This window comes from Bos indicus x Bos taurus, chromosome 21 (genome assembly GCF_003369695.1).
Source record: "Bos indicus x Bos taurus breed Angus x Brahman F1 hybrid chromosome 21, Bos_hybrid_MaternalHap_v2.0, whole genome shotgun sequence".
Taxonomy (NCBI): Eukaryota; Metazoa; Chordata; class Mammalia; order Artiodactyla; family Bovidae; genus Bos; species Bos indicus x Bos taurus.
In genome coordinates, this window is record NC_040096.1 from 26,025,509 (window position 1) to 26,042,671 (window position 17,163).

Below are 17,163 nucleotides of genomic sequence, written 5' to 3' on the forward strand. Positions count from 1 at the left end.
TGGTGACATTGTACAGGAGACAGGGATCAAGACCATCCCCATGGAAAAAAAATGCAAAAAAGCAAAATGGCTGTCTGGGGAGGCCTTACAAATAGCTGTGAAAAGAAGAGAAGTGAAAAGCAAAGGAGAAAAGGAAAGGTATAAGCATCTGAATGCAGAGTTCCAAAGTATAGCAAGAAGAGATAAAAAAGCCTTCTTCAGCGATCAATGCAAAGAAATAGTGGAAAACAACAGAATGGGAAAGACTAGAGATCTCTTCAAGAAAATTAGAGACACCAAGGGAACATTTCATGCAAAGATGGGTTCGATAAAGGACAGAAATGGTACGGACCTAACAGAAGCAGAAGATATTAAGAAGAGATGGCAAAAATACACAGAAGAATTGTACAAAAAAGATCTTCACGACCCAGATAATCACGATGGTGTGATCACTGACCTAGAGCCAGACATCCTGGAATGTGAAGTCAAGTGGGCCTTAGAAAGCAGTACTACGAACAAAGCTAGTGGAGGTGATGGAATTCCAGTTGAGCTATTTCAAATCCTGAAAGATGATGCTGTGAAAGTGCTGCACTCAATATGCCAGCAAATTTGGAAAACTCAGCAGTGGCCACAGGACTGGAAAAGGTCAGTTTTCATTCCAATCCCAAAGAAAGGCAATGCCAAAGAATGCTCAAACTACCACACAATTGCACTCATCTCACACGCTAGTAAAGTAATGCTCAAAATTCTCCAAGCCAGGCTTCAGCAATACGTGAACCACGAACTTCCTGATGTTCAAGCTGGTTTTAGAAAAGGCAGAGGAACCAGAGATCAAATTGCCAACATCCGCTGGATCATGGAAAAAGCAAGAGAGTTCCAGAAAAACATCTATTTCTGCTTTATTGACTATGCCAAAGCCTTTGACTGTGTGGATCACAATAAACTGTGGAAAATTCTGAAAGAGATGGGAATACCAGACCACCTGACCTGCATCTTGAGAAATCCGTATGCAGGTCAGAAAGCAACAGTTAGAACTGGACATGGAACAACAGACTGGTTCCAAATAGGAAAAGGAGTACGTCAAGGCTGTATATTGTCAACCTGCTTATTTAACTTCTATACAGAGTACATCATGAGAAATGCTGGACTGGAAGAAACATAAGCTGGAATCAAGATTGCTGGGAGAGATATCAGTAACCTCAGATATGCAGATGACACCACCTTTATGGCAGAAAGTGAAGAGGAACTAAAAAGCCTCTTGATGAAAGTGAAAGTGGAGAGTGAAAAAGTTGGCTTAAAGCTCAACATTCAGAAAACGAAGATCATGGCATCCGGTCCCACCATTTCATGGGAAATAGATGGGGAAACAGTGGAAACAGTGTCAGACTTTATTTTTCTGGGCTCCAAAATCACAGCAGATGGTGACTGCAGCCATGAAATTAAAAGACGCTTACTCCTTGGAAGGAAAGTTATGACCAACCTAGATAGCATATTCAAAAGCAGAGACATTACTTTGCCAACACAGGTTCGTCTAGTCAAGGCTATGGTTTTTCCTGTGGTCATGTATGGATGTGAGAATTGGACTGTGAAGAAGGCTGAGCGCCAAAGAATTGATGCTTTTGAACTGTGATGTTGGAGAAGACTCTTGAGAGTCCCTTGGACTGCAAGGAGATCCAACCAGTCCATTCTGAAGGAGATCAGCCCTGGGATTTCTTTGGAAGGAATGATGCTAAAGCTGAAACTCCAGTACTTTGGCCACCTCATGCGAATAGTTGACTCATTGGAAAAGACTCATGCTGGGAGGGATTGGGGGCAGGAGGAGAAGGGGATGACAGAGGATGAGATGGCTGGATGGCATCACTGACTCAATGGACCTGAGTCTGAGTGGACTCTGGGAGTTGGTGATGGACAGGGAGGCCTGGTGTGCTGCGATTCATGGGGTCGCAAAGAGCCGGACACGACTGAACAACTGAACTGACTGACTGACTGAGTGCTTAACACTCCAAGTTTCCAATGCAGTTGTTGCTATTAAGTCGCTAAATTGTATCCAACTCTTCTTCAGCGGGCACAGATTGGATCCCTGGTCAGAGAGCTAAAAAGTGAAGGACAGGGAAGCCTGGCATGCTTCAGTCCATGGGATTGCAGAGACAGACTCGACAGCAACTGAACAACAACAGGGATCTAGGATCCCACATGCTGCATGGCAGAACCAAAAAAAAGGAAAAGAATCACCATGAGAGGTAAACATAAATTAACTAAAATCCCCTGAAGGGCAATGGGGAAAGGAGGCTCTGGTTTCTTTACTGGATCCATGGACAACTTCAGAGGAAGGGTAAAACAGCCCCAGGGTGGGTAGAGATTGTATTGTGGGAGGAGAGGAAGAAGGACAAAGTCTAGAACAAGGTACTGCTGCTGCTGCTGCTAAGTCGCTTCAGTCGTGTCCGACTCTGTGCGACCCCATAGGCGGCAGCCCACCAGGCTCCCCTGAACAAGGTACAGTGCTCCCATATTGCAATCTGATGTGCTGATGTAAAAATCAGAACACAGGGGCTAATAAATGACATCATTTTCCACTTTGTGAAAATTTTTTTGTATTTGTTTTTGGCTGCATCCAATCTTAGGGTTAGGTTGTAGCAGCGCACAGGCTCAGTAGCTGTAGATCATGGGCTTAGTTTCCCTGTGGCACGTGGGATCTTAGTTCACCAACCAAAGATTGAACCCATGTCCCCCATATTGGAAGGCAGACCTTCCAATGGACCTTCTACTGGACCACAAGGGAGTCCCTATTTTGTGAAATTTCTTAAATGGAGAGTTTAACAGTGGCTCAACGTTGAGTCATTTACCTGACTATCCTCGTTCAGATTCTCCCAAGGCATCCTCCATATCTCGCTGCCATATTCATAAGCTTTAAAGGACATCTCTGAAGTGAGCTGAGAGGGCATCAGTGGAAAACCACACGTAACCATTCAGGGGCCCTGGGGTCTTCAGAAAACTTGAATCCCAGAGGCATGTGGGCAGCAGACCTCACCCACTATCAGTCTAGACTGTGGTGTAGTGGTTTAGTCGGTAAGTTATGTCTGACTCTTTGTGACCCCAAGAACTATAGCCTGCCAGGTTCCTCGGCCTATGGAATTTTCCAGGCAAGAATACTGGAGTGGATTGCCATTTCCTCCTCCGGGGAATCTCCCTGACCCAGGGATCGAACCCGGGCTTCCTGCATCTCCTTCTTGGCAGCGGATTCTTTACTGACTGAGCCGCCTGGGAAGGGGCTTCCCTGCTGGCTCAGATGGTAAAGAATCTGGCTGTAATTCGACCCCTGGGTCGGGAAGATCCCCTGGAGGAGGGCATGGCAACCCACTCCAGTATTTTTGCCTGGAGAATTCCCATGGACAGAGGAGTCTGGTGGGCTACAATCCATGGGGTTGCAAACAGTCAGATACGACTGAGTGAGCACAGCACCTGGGAAGTCCATCAATCTAGACTACTGACACTGGAAATGATTTGGGGGTAGTGGACACACCCTTAAGAAAATCTGCCAAAGACGTCACCTTCCGGGTCATCCTTCTCTTAATTCAGCCCCTGTTCCCTTTATTGAGCTTTATCATTTTGTTGTTAGACTCCCAGACAGTACACATCACATATATGTACAGTTTATTCACTAAAATGGGGAGAAAATTCCCATAACTTCAGAATGTTAAGTTACATCATCAAAGTTCTCTGTGTAGAAGTAGAAGTAAGTGTTGACAGTACTTCTTGTAGGAGTTTAAAAAATTGGACAAATTTCACAATGTGGAGTGTCCTTTTCAGTCAATAGTATTGCTTCAGGCGACATAATGTTTCACAGATCTTTCCTGTAACTTCCAGAAAAGTCAGCCAGCCAGATTTGGTTTCAAACTTCTTTACAAACCCATTTTCCTACAAGAGAACAAAGTTAACATTTTAAAAATCAGTGGAGACTAAATTTGTTGGAATGAAAAGCAAATAAACTTTCATTTAATTAATGTAGGTAGTCTTCTCTATATTTTCACTGGTTTTATTCTATTCAGCCTCATTACCATTCTCTATCTTCAATTCCAGACCACCCTAGAGCAGTACTGTCCAACAGAAATATAATGCAAGCTATATACGTAATCTTTTTAGCCACAGGGTTTTTTTTTTTTTTTTGCTGGATCTTTCTTATTTCCCCAAGCAGGGATTGAATCTTCTCCCCTGGAATTGCAACCATAGAGTCCTAACAACTGGACCACCAGGAAATTCCCAGTAGCCACATATTTAAAAGTAAAAAGAGGCAAAATTAATTTTAAAAATATAATCAATTTATCTAAAAATATTATGATTTTGGGACTTCCCTGGTGGTTCAGTGACTAAGACTTTGTGCTTCCAATGTGGGGGGTGTGGGTTTGATCGCTGGTGGAAAACTAGGATCCCACATGCCTTGCTGTGCATGGCCAAAAATAAATAAATACATAGATAAGCAAACAAATAAATTGTGATTTCAATATGCAAGCACGATGGAAATAAGATATTTTACTTTATTGGTACTATATCTTTACTATCCAATGTGTTTGAACTTACAGCATATCTCAATTCAGACCAGCCACACTGAAACTGTTCAACAGTCACCGGTGACAAGTGGCTACTGTATTGGATGGCAAAGCGCTAGAGGGTAGAGAGTCTATCTTTCCCCTGCTGCCCCCCACCCTTCTTTTTCTTCTGAATGTTTGGGACTAAAATATGCATTTATTAAATAATTTTATTTATTGATTTGTTTTTGGCTGTGCTGTGTCTTTGTTGCTGCATGCAGGCTTTCTCTAGTTGTGGCAAATGAGGGGTAACTCTCTAGTTTCAGTGCTCAGGCTTCTCGTTGCAGTGGCTTCTCTTGCTGCAGAGCAAGAGCTGTAGGTGCTTAGACTTCAGTAGTTGTAATATGTGGGCTCAGTAGTCGTGGCTCTCCAGCTCTAGAGCACAGGCTCAATAGTTGTGGCACATGGGCTTAGTTGCTCCAAGGCATGTGGGATCTTCATGGATAAGGATCGAACCCATGTCTCCTGCATTGGCAGGCAGATTCTTTACCATTAAGCCACGGAAGCCCCTGAAATAAGCCTTTATTTGTAAACTCCTTTGTGCTGAGAGTCATGAGGATGCAACAGTAAAGTCAGATTACATTCATTCCTTTTTTAATCAGACTTTTTTTTTTTTTAAGAAGCATGTAAACTGGACCCCCTGGAGTAGAAAATGGCAACTCAATCTGGTATTCTTGCCCAGAAAATTCCATGAATAGAGAAGTCCATGGGGTTGCAAAGAGTTGGACACAACTGAGCAACTGAGAATGCATGTACACATAAACTGGACACTGTATTTAATTAACTTTTGATTTATTATAGAGCACCCTCACTGAAAAGCACCGCTGAGCTTATCCAGCCTAATGTCCTCTCTTATTTTGACAAATGAGGAAACAGAGATCCAGAAAAAAATGTTATGTAAGTAAGGTTACCTGATTTCTTAGTACCTGGACCTGTACTGAAATGAAAGCACTGCTCTTTTCAATCCATAAATTTTCAAACCACTCCCAAGAAGATTAGAAAATTGTTTAAAACAATTTTTTTAGATGTTCATCTAGTAAAGTTCCATTTCTGGGGTTATAAACGTCTTCAAGAAGTTCGTAGTTCACAGTCTAGTGTGACTAACACGAAAGTGTAAACCAAACATATTTCTTTGACTGAGAACTCAGTAATGCTACGGAACTGTCTTTTGGAGCATCACCGGCAGCGAAGACTAACACCATTCAGAAGAGTTTTCCATTGAAAAGATTGCATAAGAAAGCCAACTTCCGCCTCCGTGTGAAGTGTGACGTCATGCCTGGAGACGCTTGCTGTCACATGTTCACAGAGGGGACAGGCTGCTCCTGCTTTTCTTCCTCTTTCTCCTGCCTTTACACACTCGGGCATTTCCCACCCGTCCCAGGTGTGGGATCCACTTCAGTGTTCCTCTTCCTAGAATTTCTGTAAACCCCGTACTGTGGGGGCAGCTCTACAATGATTTTTATTATTACCACAATGATCACCATTATGATCAGGCAGTTAATGGTTAATATGTCACCCTCTTATATTTATTAAAGTTCTAAAGCAACAACAAAGGAAAAAAACTGACAATTCAGCTATATGAAGATTCTTTTTTTTTTAAGCTATAAGAAACTAAAATAAGAACAACAGACCAGGATACTATTTATTACACATTTGCCATGAAAGAGTTCATTCAAACATAAGAGGAAATCATCAAGCCCTCAATAATTTAAAAGGCAAAGGCTGTTGAGAAGATAAATATCAATCATGAGCAAGTATATGGGGAAAAAACTCCACATTATCAGCTCTTAAATTCACATTGTAATGGAATCTTACTGTTTTTTAGACTTATTAACTTGACCTTGTTAATAGAAGTCTATTAAACCCTCAAGATTATGTTTAATGGTTCCACCTAATGCTGATCAAGTTGTGAGCTTGTCCCATTGGTAGCAAAACTTTTGAAGGCAATGTGTATTCCAAAATGTATGAGTAGTGTGATTATAGATGAACCAATCATTCTATTATAGATGAACCAATTGTGAACTATTGTGAGAAGGTGATCATGAGGCAGCCTCCTTTTTTTTTTTTTTTTTTTGAGGCAAGGAATAAGACTTTATTTGGAAACCCAGCTGACTGAGAAGATGGCAGACTTTAGTCTCAAAGTAACCATCCGTTGGGCCCTGGATACCAAGTTCTTTTCTAGTGTCAGAGAGAGAAGCAATGAGGAACTAAAGTCAAAAGGCAGAATGGAGAGGGAGGGGCAGTGAAAGGCAGTCTTCTTTTATGCTGTGGGGGTAGAAAACCATCTCCATGTTTAGTATTGAAGCATTATCTCTAAGAAGGAAAAACAGAAAACAACCCAAATGTCTAGCTGTTGGAAATTGCTTAAGTAAATTATGATGCATAAAAATGATGGGATAGTCTATAAACATTGGAAGTGTTAACATGGAATACGTAAGGCGAGTTATTTTAAAAATTCCTCTGACGGCTCTGATCACTCTGCTATGTGGGGAACAGAGCATCGCACGGCAAGCTTGGAAGCAGGGAAGCTGGGAGGAGCCTATTGACACAGTTAAGTGAGAGAAGACAGTTGCTCCAGTGTGCTGGGTGTGCAGAATCAGAATTTGCTGATGCGTCAAATGCAGGGTATGCACGGAAAGAGTCATAGAGGACTCCCAAGGGGAGAGAGCTGAGCTGGTCAAGTGGAAAGGATATTCCACAGATACTCCCTGAAGGAGCCCTCAGGGAGACCTGAACTACATTTAACCTTATTCTTCATTAAATGATTTTTAAATCTCAAGTTAAAATTCAAAAATATATACAAGAAGAATCTGGCCCCCAAATCTATTTTATATATCAAAGGATATATAAAAAATTTTGAGCTTGTATTACCTCATTCTGGAAATGCCTTTGCCAGGCTGAACACTTGGTTAATCATCTACACGCCTGTGTAGGTCCTTTGATTTGCCCTCAAATTCACCAGACCATTATTGAGAGCAAGATGATCATAAGAAAATAAAACCTACTTTGCATAACACTTATGACTCAGACTTCAACATGCTGGTTACATGGAAAGCACCAGTTCTGATTGTACATTCCTACTTTCAAAGGGGGCTTTCTTTTGGTATTAGAGTAGTTTTAAGAATTTGCATATTTAAACTTTTTGGAATTTTCCATGTAACCTTCACAGTTGTATTAAATCTGACAGTTTACAAAACACTCTTACAGAAAAGTTCTTTCAATTTTTAACGGTATATATTATTGTCTTTATTATACATTATGTGAGGTGAAGTGAAAATGTTAGTCCCTCAGTTGTGTCTGACTCTTTGTGAACCCATGACTGTAGACACCCAGGTTCCTCTGTCCATGGGATTCTCCAGGCAAACATACTGGAGTGGGCAGCCATTCCCTTCTCCAGGGGATCTTCCCCACCCTGGGATTGAACCCGTGTCCCCTGCATTGCAGGGGAATTCTTCACTGTTTGAGCCACCAGGGAAGCCCATATATTATGGAAAATATTATTTTATATTATATTAGGAATTTGGGTCTCAAGTGACTTCAGTAACTCACCCAAGATCACACTTCTAGTGAGTGGGAAAACCGGAATTTAGATCTCACTTTCAATGCCAGTTCATTCCATCACCCCATTAACAAATATTTGCTGGCTATGTTCTATACCACAGGCCCTGGGCCAAGCATGATGTATTCAGTGTGCATTAGGTAGAGGTGATTCCTCTCATGTGAAGCTGGAGATAGAGTATCCTTTCCACTCGACCAGTACAGGGGCAGGAGAGTGTTTTACTGAAGTGGGCAAAAGCAGGAAAGCCACCTGGCTGCAAAGGAAAGGCAGTCCCAGGAGGTGAGATGAGTGTCTTCTCAGACACATTCTACTGGTTTTTAAGAACCAGGCTTTCCTCTTGAATGCCAAAGACTGCTAAGAAAAAACTAATAATAATAGCACTGGCTCTCCTGTCAGATCTACAAGAGCCTTTTCATTTCTAGTATGTCACGCTGGCAGAGACAGGAGGAAGTAATGGTAAATGTGGAAGAGGAATAAAAAGTGACATGAGAAGCAGCAAAGAAAAGAAAGAAAGGAAGGGAGAAACAAGGGAGGGGGAAAGGAGGGAAGGAAGAAGGAAAGAAAAGCAGCTCAAGGTGATAAAATGAAAAAATAAATCTCACTGGTTCCCCCCCCCCCACTCCCTTTAGGGCATCTGTTTTAGATGGTGGCTAATATCTAACTATATAGCTGGTGATATAATTTCTGGAGATTACACCTATCTATTCAGGGAAGCTGGGCTTCCCCAGGTGGTGCCGGTGGTAAAGAACCCACCTGCCAGTGCAGGAGACATGTGAGACTCCTGTTCGATCCCTGGGTGGGGAAGGTCCCCTGGAGGAGGAAATGGCAACCCACTCTAGTATTCTTACCTGGAGAATCCCATGCCCTACAGTCCATGGGGTGCAAAGAATCGGACACGACTGAGTGACTGAGCAGATATTCAGGAAACTTAGGTGATACTATGATGCTACTAATAATAATAGCCCTAAACTTGTATTGAGTTTACTACTTAAGAAGGCTTTCTTTCTTTCCTTGCTATTCTCTAGAACTCTGCATTCAGTTGGATATATCTTTCCCTTTCTCCTTTGCTGTCTGCTTCTCTTCTTTTCTCAGCTATTTGTAAGGCCTCCTTAGACAACCACTTTGCCTTCTTGCATTTCTTTTTCTTTGGGATAGTTTTGGTTACCACCTCCTGTACCACCCCCAAAAGATTAGTAGCCTTCTAGAATTTCTCAGAAGCAATTCCATACCATCCACTAATTATGAATTCCAGGAACTTACAACATTTACTGTGAATAAGTTAAAATTTTTCAGGAATATTTCTTAATTTTGTGTGTGTTACAAATACAGTGCAAGCTCATATGTTGTTTTTGTTACTATTGTTGAGTCACTAAGGAGACATGTGAGACTCGTGTTCGATCCCTGGGTGGGGAAGATCCCCTGGAGGAGGAAATGGCAACCCACTCTAGTATTCCTAGTACTCTAGTGTCTGACTCTTTGCAACCCCATGGACTGTAGCCAGATAGGCTCCTCTGTGCATGCAATTTTCCAGGCAAGAATACTAAAGTGGGTTGCCATTTCCTCCTTCAAGGGATCTTCCTGACCCAGAGATCAAACCTGCATCTCCTGCAATGGCAGGCAGAATCTTTACCATTGAGCCATTCATATGAAGTTTGCCAACTAGGATTTCTCTACACATAGACCTCTGTGCTAGAAACCTTCCTGCATTCATTTGAAATCTACATAGCGTAATAGCTGCAATTCCCACCCATCCTTCAGTATAGCTCCCCACAGCACCCAGAAGAAAACATGACCAAATATCTTGCATGCTTTGTCCAGCCCCAAGTCAGGCTGAGTTCCAAGAAAAAAAGGTGATAGAGAAAGGAGAGTGATTGAAGGAAGCCCTTTCATTATGCAGAAAGATCTCAAACAAAGTGCAGAAGACATCAAGTAAAAGATTAATACGTGTGATTTCATCAACTTTTAAAACATTTATGAACACCAAAGACATCTATAGTTTTAAAAAGCAATCAACATATTAGAAGATATCCACCATATACAAGGGGCTTCCCAGGTGGTATTAGTGGTAAAGAATCTGCCTGTCAATGCAGGAGATGTAAGAGACATTCAATCCCTGGGGAAGATTTCCCTGAAGAAGAAAATGACAACCCACTCCAGTATTCTCGCCTGGCAAATCCCATGGACGGAGAAAACTGGTGGGCTACAGTCCATACAGTAGCAAAGAGTCAGACACGACTGAAGTGACTTAGCATATATAAATGCTAAACACAAAATAATTTGTGTTCAGAATATTCCAAGAATTCCCACAAATCAGTGAGAAAAAGACAAAAAATGGGAAAATGGACACAGGAGAGAAATAGGCAGTTCCCTGAATAAGAATTACAAATAGTCAATAAACATATGAAAAGATGCTCAATGTGAAAAGACACTAGTAATCAAGGAAACTGATTTTAAAAAGAATTAAAACAGCAAGACAGAAGACTTCCCTGGCAGTCCAGTGGTTAAGACCCTGCGCTTCTATTGCAGGGGGCATGGGACTAGGATTCCATATGCCACAGGGTGTGGACAACAACAAAAAGATAATCAGGTATGTATTTTTAAGCCAACAGAGTAGGGAAAATACGACAGACCACCATAGCGTAATATTAGTCAGCCGGGATGAAAGGAAATGTGGTGTATTCCATCAAGCTGTGGTAGGAGGGTAACTAGGTTAGAATCATTTAGGAGGACAAGCATCTACTAAGTTTGAAAATGTGTTGACACCATGACTTAGCCATTCTATATCCCAGTATTCACCCTAGAAAAGCACAGGGAAGACACGACTAAAGATATCCAATGAAGTATCGTTCATGAGAGCTCTGGAATAACTCAAAATAAATAACTATCCATCAGCTAGAAATGATCATTCAACAGCATTCACATACAACAGCATATATGTAGTACTCTTTTGTGTGTATGTGTGGCCATGTTAGGACTTCCCTGGTGGCTCAGACGATAAAGCGTCTGCCAACAATGTGGGAGACCCGGGTTCAATCCCTGGGTCGGGAAGATCTCCTGGAGAAGGACGGGATCTTAGTTCCCCAACCAGGGACTGGAACCCATCCCCCTGCAGGAATCTTAACCACTGGATCTCCGGGGAAGTCCTTGTGCTGAGCTCAGTCATGTCTGACTCTTTTGGACCCCATGGACTATAACCCGCCAGGCTTCTCTGTCCATGGGATTTTCCAGGCAAGAATAGTGGAGTGGGTTTGCCATGCTCTCCTCCAGGTGATCTTCCTGACCCACAGATCAAGCCCATGTCAAGAACTATTTACACAAACAATTTCTGAAAGGCTACCCATTCCAGTATTTTGGCCTGGAGAATTCCATGGACTGTATAGTCAATGGGGCCGCAAAGAGTTGGACACAACTGAGCAACTTTCACTTCAAATATTAGTATTAGTATTGTTAAATATTATTTAACAACTTATAATTTTTTTACAAAGAAGTGCTATGTATATTTTCTATAGATATATTCAACAAGCATTTTTTTTTATTAATAGGGATGCTTTAATAATTGATAACAGTGGACAGCTTTGAGAAGAGGGGAGGCCAGGGATTGTGGGTTGAAGAGAGGATCTATGGGAAATCAGTGCTGTAAGAAAAGTGAGCATTGAGTTTATTGGAATATCAAGAAAAGTATGTACATTCAGCCAGGACAGGCCCCTTATCAATGAGTTGTGTGGGGTTTCCCTGGTGGCTCAGACAGTAAAGAACCTGCCTGCAATGCAAGACACCTGGGTTCCATTCCTGGGTCAGGAAGAGCCCCCTGGAGGAGAGCATGACAACCTATTCCAGTATTCTTGCCTGGAGAATCCCATGGACAGGGGAGCCTGGCAAGCTGTATAGTCCATGGGGCTGCAAAGAGTTAGACACGACTAAGCATGCGTGATATGCTACAATTTGAGTTGTGATCTAGGACCCCTGCATGGTCTCAGTTTTTGAGGCATTGATAATAAAGTGAATTTTTATTTGGAAAATCTTGAATAGATTCTAGCTGGTGATATAGTACATTATGTTTTTTTAATCGCCAAGCTTTACTGGCCAGAATTTGGTATATTAGAAAACTGGGCGGGGCAGGGAGAGGGGGCAGGAAGCAACAAACTCGTAAAAATTTACACCTGTCTTTTGCAACATAATAAATACCTAAATATAACAGATTCTAATATCAACTCATTCTGTACTAATTCTACATTGTCATGACAACCCTGGCAAGAGCTCAGTCCTGTGGACTAGACTCTGAAGAAGCATTAGGGAGGTGCTTTATTAATCCCCCAAACTCACTTCTTCAATTTACACTGTAGGTATAAAAACTGAAACCTCAAGTGTTTCTCAGCTATAAAGTTTTAAGATTCACTGGAAATCGGCTAGAAATGTCTTTTTTTATTATTTTAATTTATTTGGCTGTGCTGGGTCTTAGTCGCACCATGTGGGATCTAGTTCCCTGACCAGGGATTCAAATCCAGGCCCCCTGAGTTAGAAGTGCAGAGTGTTAGCCACTAGACAACCAGGGAAATTCCTCTTTATTTTAAAATTTAAAAAAAAAATTTTTAAACAAACTACTCAAAGAAAATATAATCCTTTAGGTAAATTTCTTTTTTAAATTACCAAAGAGACTTGCTATTTCAATTCCTATTTTAAAGTAAAGGACAAAGAAAAATACTTCCATCACACATACCCAGCCTCCATTTTGCTTTATCCACTCTCCTGTATTTTCGGTGATGAACTCCGCCACAAAGAAAGAAATGTCCTTGCACATGTCCATGTCTGAGGCAATACACTTGCCCAGAAGTTTCTTGGTAAGAATACCTTCAAAGGCGAATATGGTTACAATCCTGCCCCAGTTAACAATGCCATCTTCAAATTCCTTTTCCATCACTTGGTTGAATATTGTTCTGGCAGTGTCTACGGACACCACATCAAACTTATCCAAGCACTGCTTCAGAGTCCTTTCCACTTCGTCCTGGACAGAGGAAGCCACATCTTGTAACACCCTGGATGTTTTGCTTGGCTTGGATCCAGGTTGCTGTATCTGCAACACATATTTCAGATAGTCCTCAGCCAGCCCGTGAACGTAGCCAAACTCAGTGTCAGTCATCTTCTCCTGGCTGGGGAGCAGAGTCTTGAGCCTGCTCACCTGCAAGTGACCGAGACAGTCTGAAGCTCAAGCTTGTGGAGCCTGGTGAAACATGACACATGATAGTATCTGGAGGCCGGTGGAATTTCTGTTTGCATCATCTAAAGCTATCCTTCCTCCTGGTCGCTTTCAGGCGTGGGCTGCAAGTGAAAGAGAAAGTATAAAATGTGAAAGAGGAAAATATCTCAAAGACAGGCCACTTCCTCACCCTGTAAGTGATTAATGTAGTTTCAAAGAAGTGGAGGAATCAGAACCCTCCTGCATTGCTGGTAGGATTGTAAAACAGTTTTCACGAACTTTTACTGTGAAATATTTGGCAGTTCCTCAAAAACTTAAATATAGAGACTTTTCTGGGGGCCAGTGTTTAATTTCCACTTCCAACACAGGGGGCACAGGTTTTATCCCTGGTGGAGGAACTAAGATTCTACATGCCGAGTAGTGTGGCCAAAAACAAAGAAAAAAAGTTAAATATAGAATTTCCATATGACCCAGAAATTCCAGTTATAAGTATATGCCCAAAAGAAATGAAAATAGGGACTCACACAACTCCTGACACACGAATGTCTACAGCAGCATCATTTACAATAGCCAAAAGGTGGAGACAAACCAAATGTTCATCCACAGACGAAGGGATAAATGAATTGTGGAACGTTCTTAAGCCACAGAAAGAAATGAAGTCCCCATACACTTTACCGCATGGACAAACCTCCAAAACAGGACACCCAGTGGAAGAAGCCAAAGGTAAGAGCTCTCCTACTGTATCATCCCATTATGTGAAAGAGCCAGAATAAGTAAATCCACAGAGAAAGAAAGCAAATGGTGATTGCTGGGGGCTGAGGGGAGAAGGGAGTAACTGCTGAGTAGGTACAGGTTTCTGTCTTGTGATGAAAATGGTTTGGAACTACATCGAGGTGGTGGCTGGCTGCGAAACATAGTGAAGATGCTAAACGTCACTGAATTGTACACTTTAAAATGGGTCATGTGGGGACTTCTCTGGTGGTCCAGTGGGTAAGACTCCGAGCTCCCAATGCAGAGGGCCCAGGTTTGATCCCTGGTTAGGGAACTAGATCTTACATGCCACAACTAAAACCCAGCACAGTGAAATAAATAAATATAAAAAATAAAGGGAAGAAAATAAAATGGATCATTTTTACATTATGTGAATTTAACCTCCAAAGGAAAAAAGTTCAATATAGCCCAGTGGCTAAGCTGAATTAATGAAAATTTGGAATACAGATTAGCAAACGGCCAGTAAACAGGGCCTCTCAAGCACTGCTGAGGCAACACGGCGCTTGACACTGTGGTGCTCAGATAGGATGACATGGGAGGGAAGAAAAACATATCTGCTTCATTCCTCACATCCCATTTACCCTAGAACTTTGGTTTTTTAGGCAAATATTTGTTGCATAACAGATGAACACAAATTTTTTAGAAGTATAATCAAGAATGAAAAATACGTTTCCCAAGAGCATTAAGCAATGGGTTAGGTGTTAAACACATACAATTCTAAAGACTGCAACACAAGACACTTCTAGACAAAACTAAAGGGGTTTAGGACTTCCCTGGTGGTCCAGTAGCTAAGACTCTGGGCTCCCAATGTAGGGGGCCTGGGTTGATGCCTCAGTGGGTAAGGAGTCCACCTGCCAATGCACAGGAGATGTGGGTTCGATCCCTGGGTTGGGAAGATGCCCTGGAGAGAAGGGAATGGCTACCCACTCCAGTATTCTTGCCTGGAAAATGCCATGAACAGAGGAGCCTGGTGGACTACAGTCCATGGGGTCGCAAAGAGTCGGACACGGCTGAGCGACAGAGCATACACACAGGGAACTAGATCCCACATGCCACAACTAAGACCCAGCACAGCCAAATAAACAAATAATTAAAACAAACAAACAAACAAAAAGACAAAATCCTGCTATAAGCCAATACCTCTATTTCCTCTTATTTAAGTCAGCCAAATTGTCCAACGTGCAGATAGAATTTAGGGGCCAGAAGGAACACTAAACTTGGCGTCAGAGGACCCAAGCCTCATTCCCACCCAAATCTCTGTTCCCTTACTCAGTATGTGCCCAGGGTTTGTAAAATGCAGCCATGCGCAATGAACTCCCAGGGGTGAGGTATGCAACTGATGACCCGTGTAGCACCTGTGACCACAGCTGGCACAATGTGGGGGCTTCATCAGCCCTAATTCTCCATCAATCTTTACAGACTAATGAGAAATTTGGCTTCCCAATAAGAGCATAACTTCCTAAACGCTTAGGTTCAAGTGAATTGCAAATCTGTCATTCATTTAGCTTTGGCATCAGTTCTGGGAAACAGTTGGTGGAAACGGTGAAAGTGTTGGCTAAGAAGAGCCCTGGGGAACAGATTATATGGCAATGAAGGCAGTCAGGGCACTGTATCCCTGTCTGCTGGCAGCATCTTTCTGTCGACCGAGAAGCCAGGGTTGCTAATAGGCAGGAGTAGAGAGTGGGAAAAAGAGTAAACGGTGCAGGGTCCCTAGAGAGATGGGATTCACTATTTTTGTTGTTGTTGTTCTATCCACATATGGAGTAACTTTAATTCTTCGCCTCAGTGTTTCTGAAGAGTGGCAAACAGGAAAAAAAAAAAATCCCACATACCTTGTATTTCTGAATTATCTCCAAAGGGTTAAGAAGGATGGGAGAGCTGCTGCTTAGGGTGCTGGCTGAGAGGGACTTGTGGTGGCCGTGAAAATGCACCCCTGGGGCTTCCTTGGTGGTCCAGTGGTTAAGGCTCAGCCTCCAAATGCAGAGGGTGCAGGTCAGATCCCTGGTCGGGGAACTAAGACCCTATATGCCACAGGGTGTGGCCAAAAGTTTAAAAATAAATTAATTACTAAAATTAAAAAATAAAAAGAAGAAAGAAAACAACAATGCACTGTAAACCTTGTGCCACAGTGGCGTAATTGCTGTAACTGACCAAGGGCCCCACGGCTGGTCCTTAATCTATCGCCCCCATGACTTTGCACAGAGATTGTGCTGCCTGCAGGCTGTCCCTGTCAAAGACTGGTCAAGGCACGAGTAGGAAGAGCTGTCCCTGTAGGTCAGCCTCCTTTGAAAGGTGGCTCGATGACTCCTCATCAGCTTTGTGAAGAATGGCTGAGACTTTGCTCCAATTGAGACTCTTCCTCCTGGGTCCTCCTTCCTCCTGGTTCTTCTTCAGCCCAGGCCGGCCCACACTGTGGTCTGACAGCTCCCTCCCGGTTCTCCCTCACAGGCATTCCCCCCACTAAATCTCTCGCTCATCTAACCCTCTCTTGGCATTTTCCGCCTAGAGTTATAGAACAAAGGAGCACGCAGACCTGTGGTCAAGTCACTTCTCTGGGATTTCCCCTGGGGAGGTTCTTCCTCCCCTCCTCCCACCACCTGGGACAATGCCTCTTGGCCCACAGGAGCAGGAAGCCAAGTACAGCCAGCTTTTTCTCCTCAAATCATCCTTGAGCACCATAAGAACCATGGCAACGATGGGAAAATTTATTATAACCTGCCACCCCCCACCCCTGCCCAATTACATTCCTGTGGTGATGAGCATTTCTGGAAAAATAGTATGAGCAGGTGGTTTAGGAGTTACTGTACAGGGGATTTCCCTGGTGGTCCAGTGGTTAAGATTTTGCCTTTCAATGAAGGGAGTGCAGGTTCGAACCCTGGTCTGGGAGTTAAGATTCCACAAGCCTCTGGGCCAAAAAACCAAGACATAAAATAGAAACAGTGTTATAACAAGTTCAATAAAGACTTAAAAAAAAAGTCTGACTTTAAAGAGTTGCAATTCAGTCTCATAAGGTCAGGGTCTACCTTTTTCGCCCTGTCTTGCCAGTGTTCAAGCCTGGACCTAGGGAAGCCAGGGAC

At 42.6% G+C, this 17,163-nt stretch overlaps 1 protein-coding gene across 1 annotated transcript; it reads right to left on the bottom strand.

Annotated features, from left to right (window-relative positions):
* Positions 1–3,613: 3,613 nt before the first annotated feature.
* BCL2A1 (BCL2 related protein A1) lies at positions 3,614–16,544 on the bottom strand. Its single transcript, XM_027521642.1, has 3 exons — positions 15,919–16,544; positions 12,839–13,437; positions 3,614–3,894 (listed from the first exon to the last, which is right to left on the bottom strand). Exons 2-3 carry the CDS (start codon positions 13,256–13,258, stop codon positions 3,787–3,789), a joined length of 528 nt encoding a protein of 175 aa, XP_027377443.1. The 5' UTR covers positions 13,259–13,437; positions 15,919–16,544; the 3' UTR covers positions 3,614–3,786.
* Positions 16,545–17,163: the final 619 nt, after the last annotated feature.

Coding starts and splice junctions, on each gene's coding strand:
- BCL2A1 (XM_027521642.1), bottom strand. CDS start 13,258: ATGACTGACACTGAGTTTGGCTACGTTCACGGGCTGGCTGAGGACTAT. Junction 3,895..12,838: donor TAAAGCAAAATGGAGGCTGG/GTATGTGTGATG, acceptor GTTCTCTTGTAG/GAAAATGGGTTTGTAAAGAA.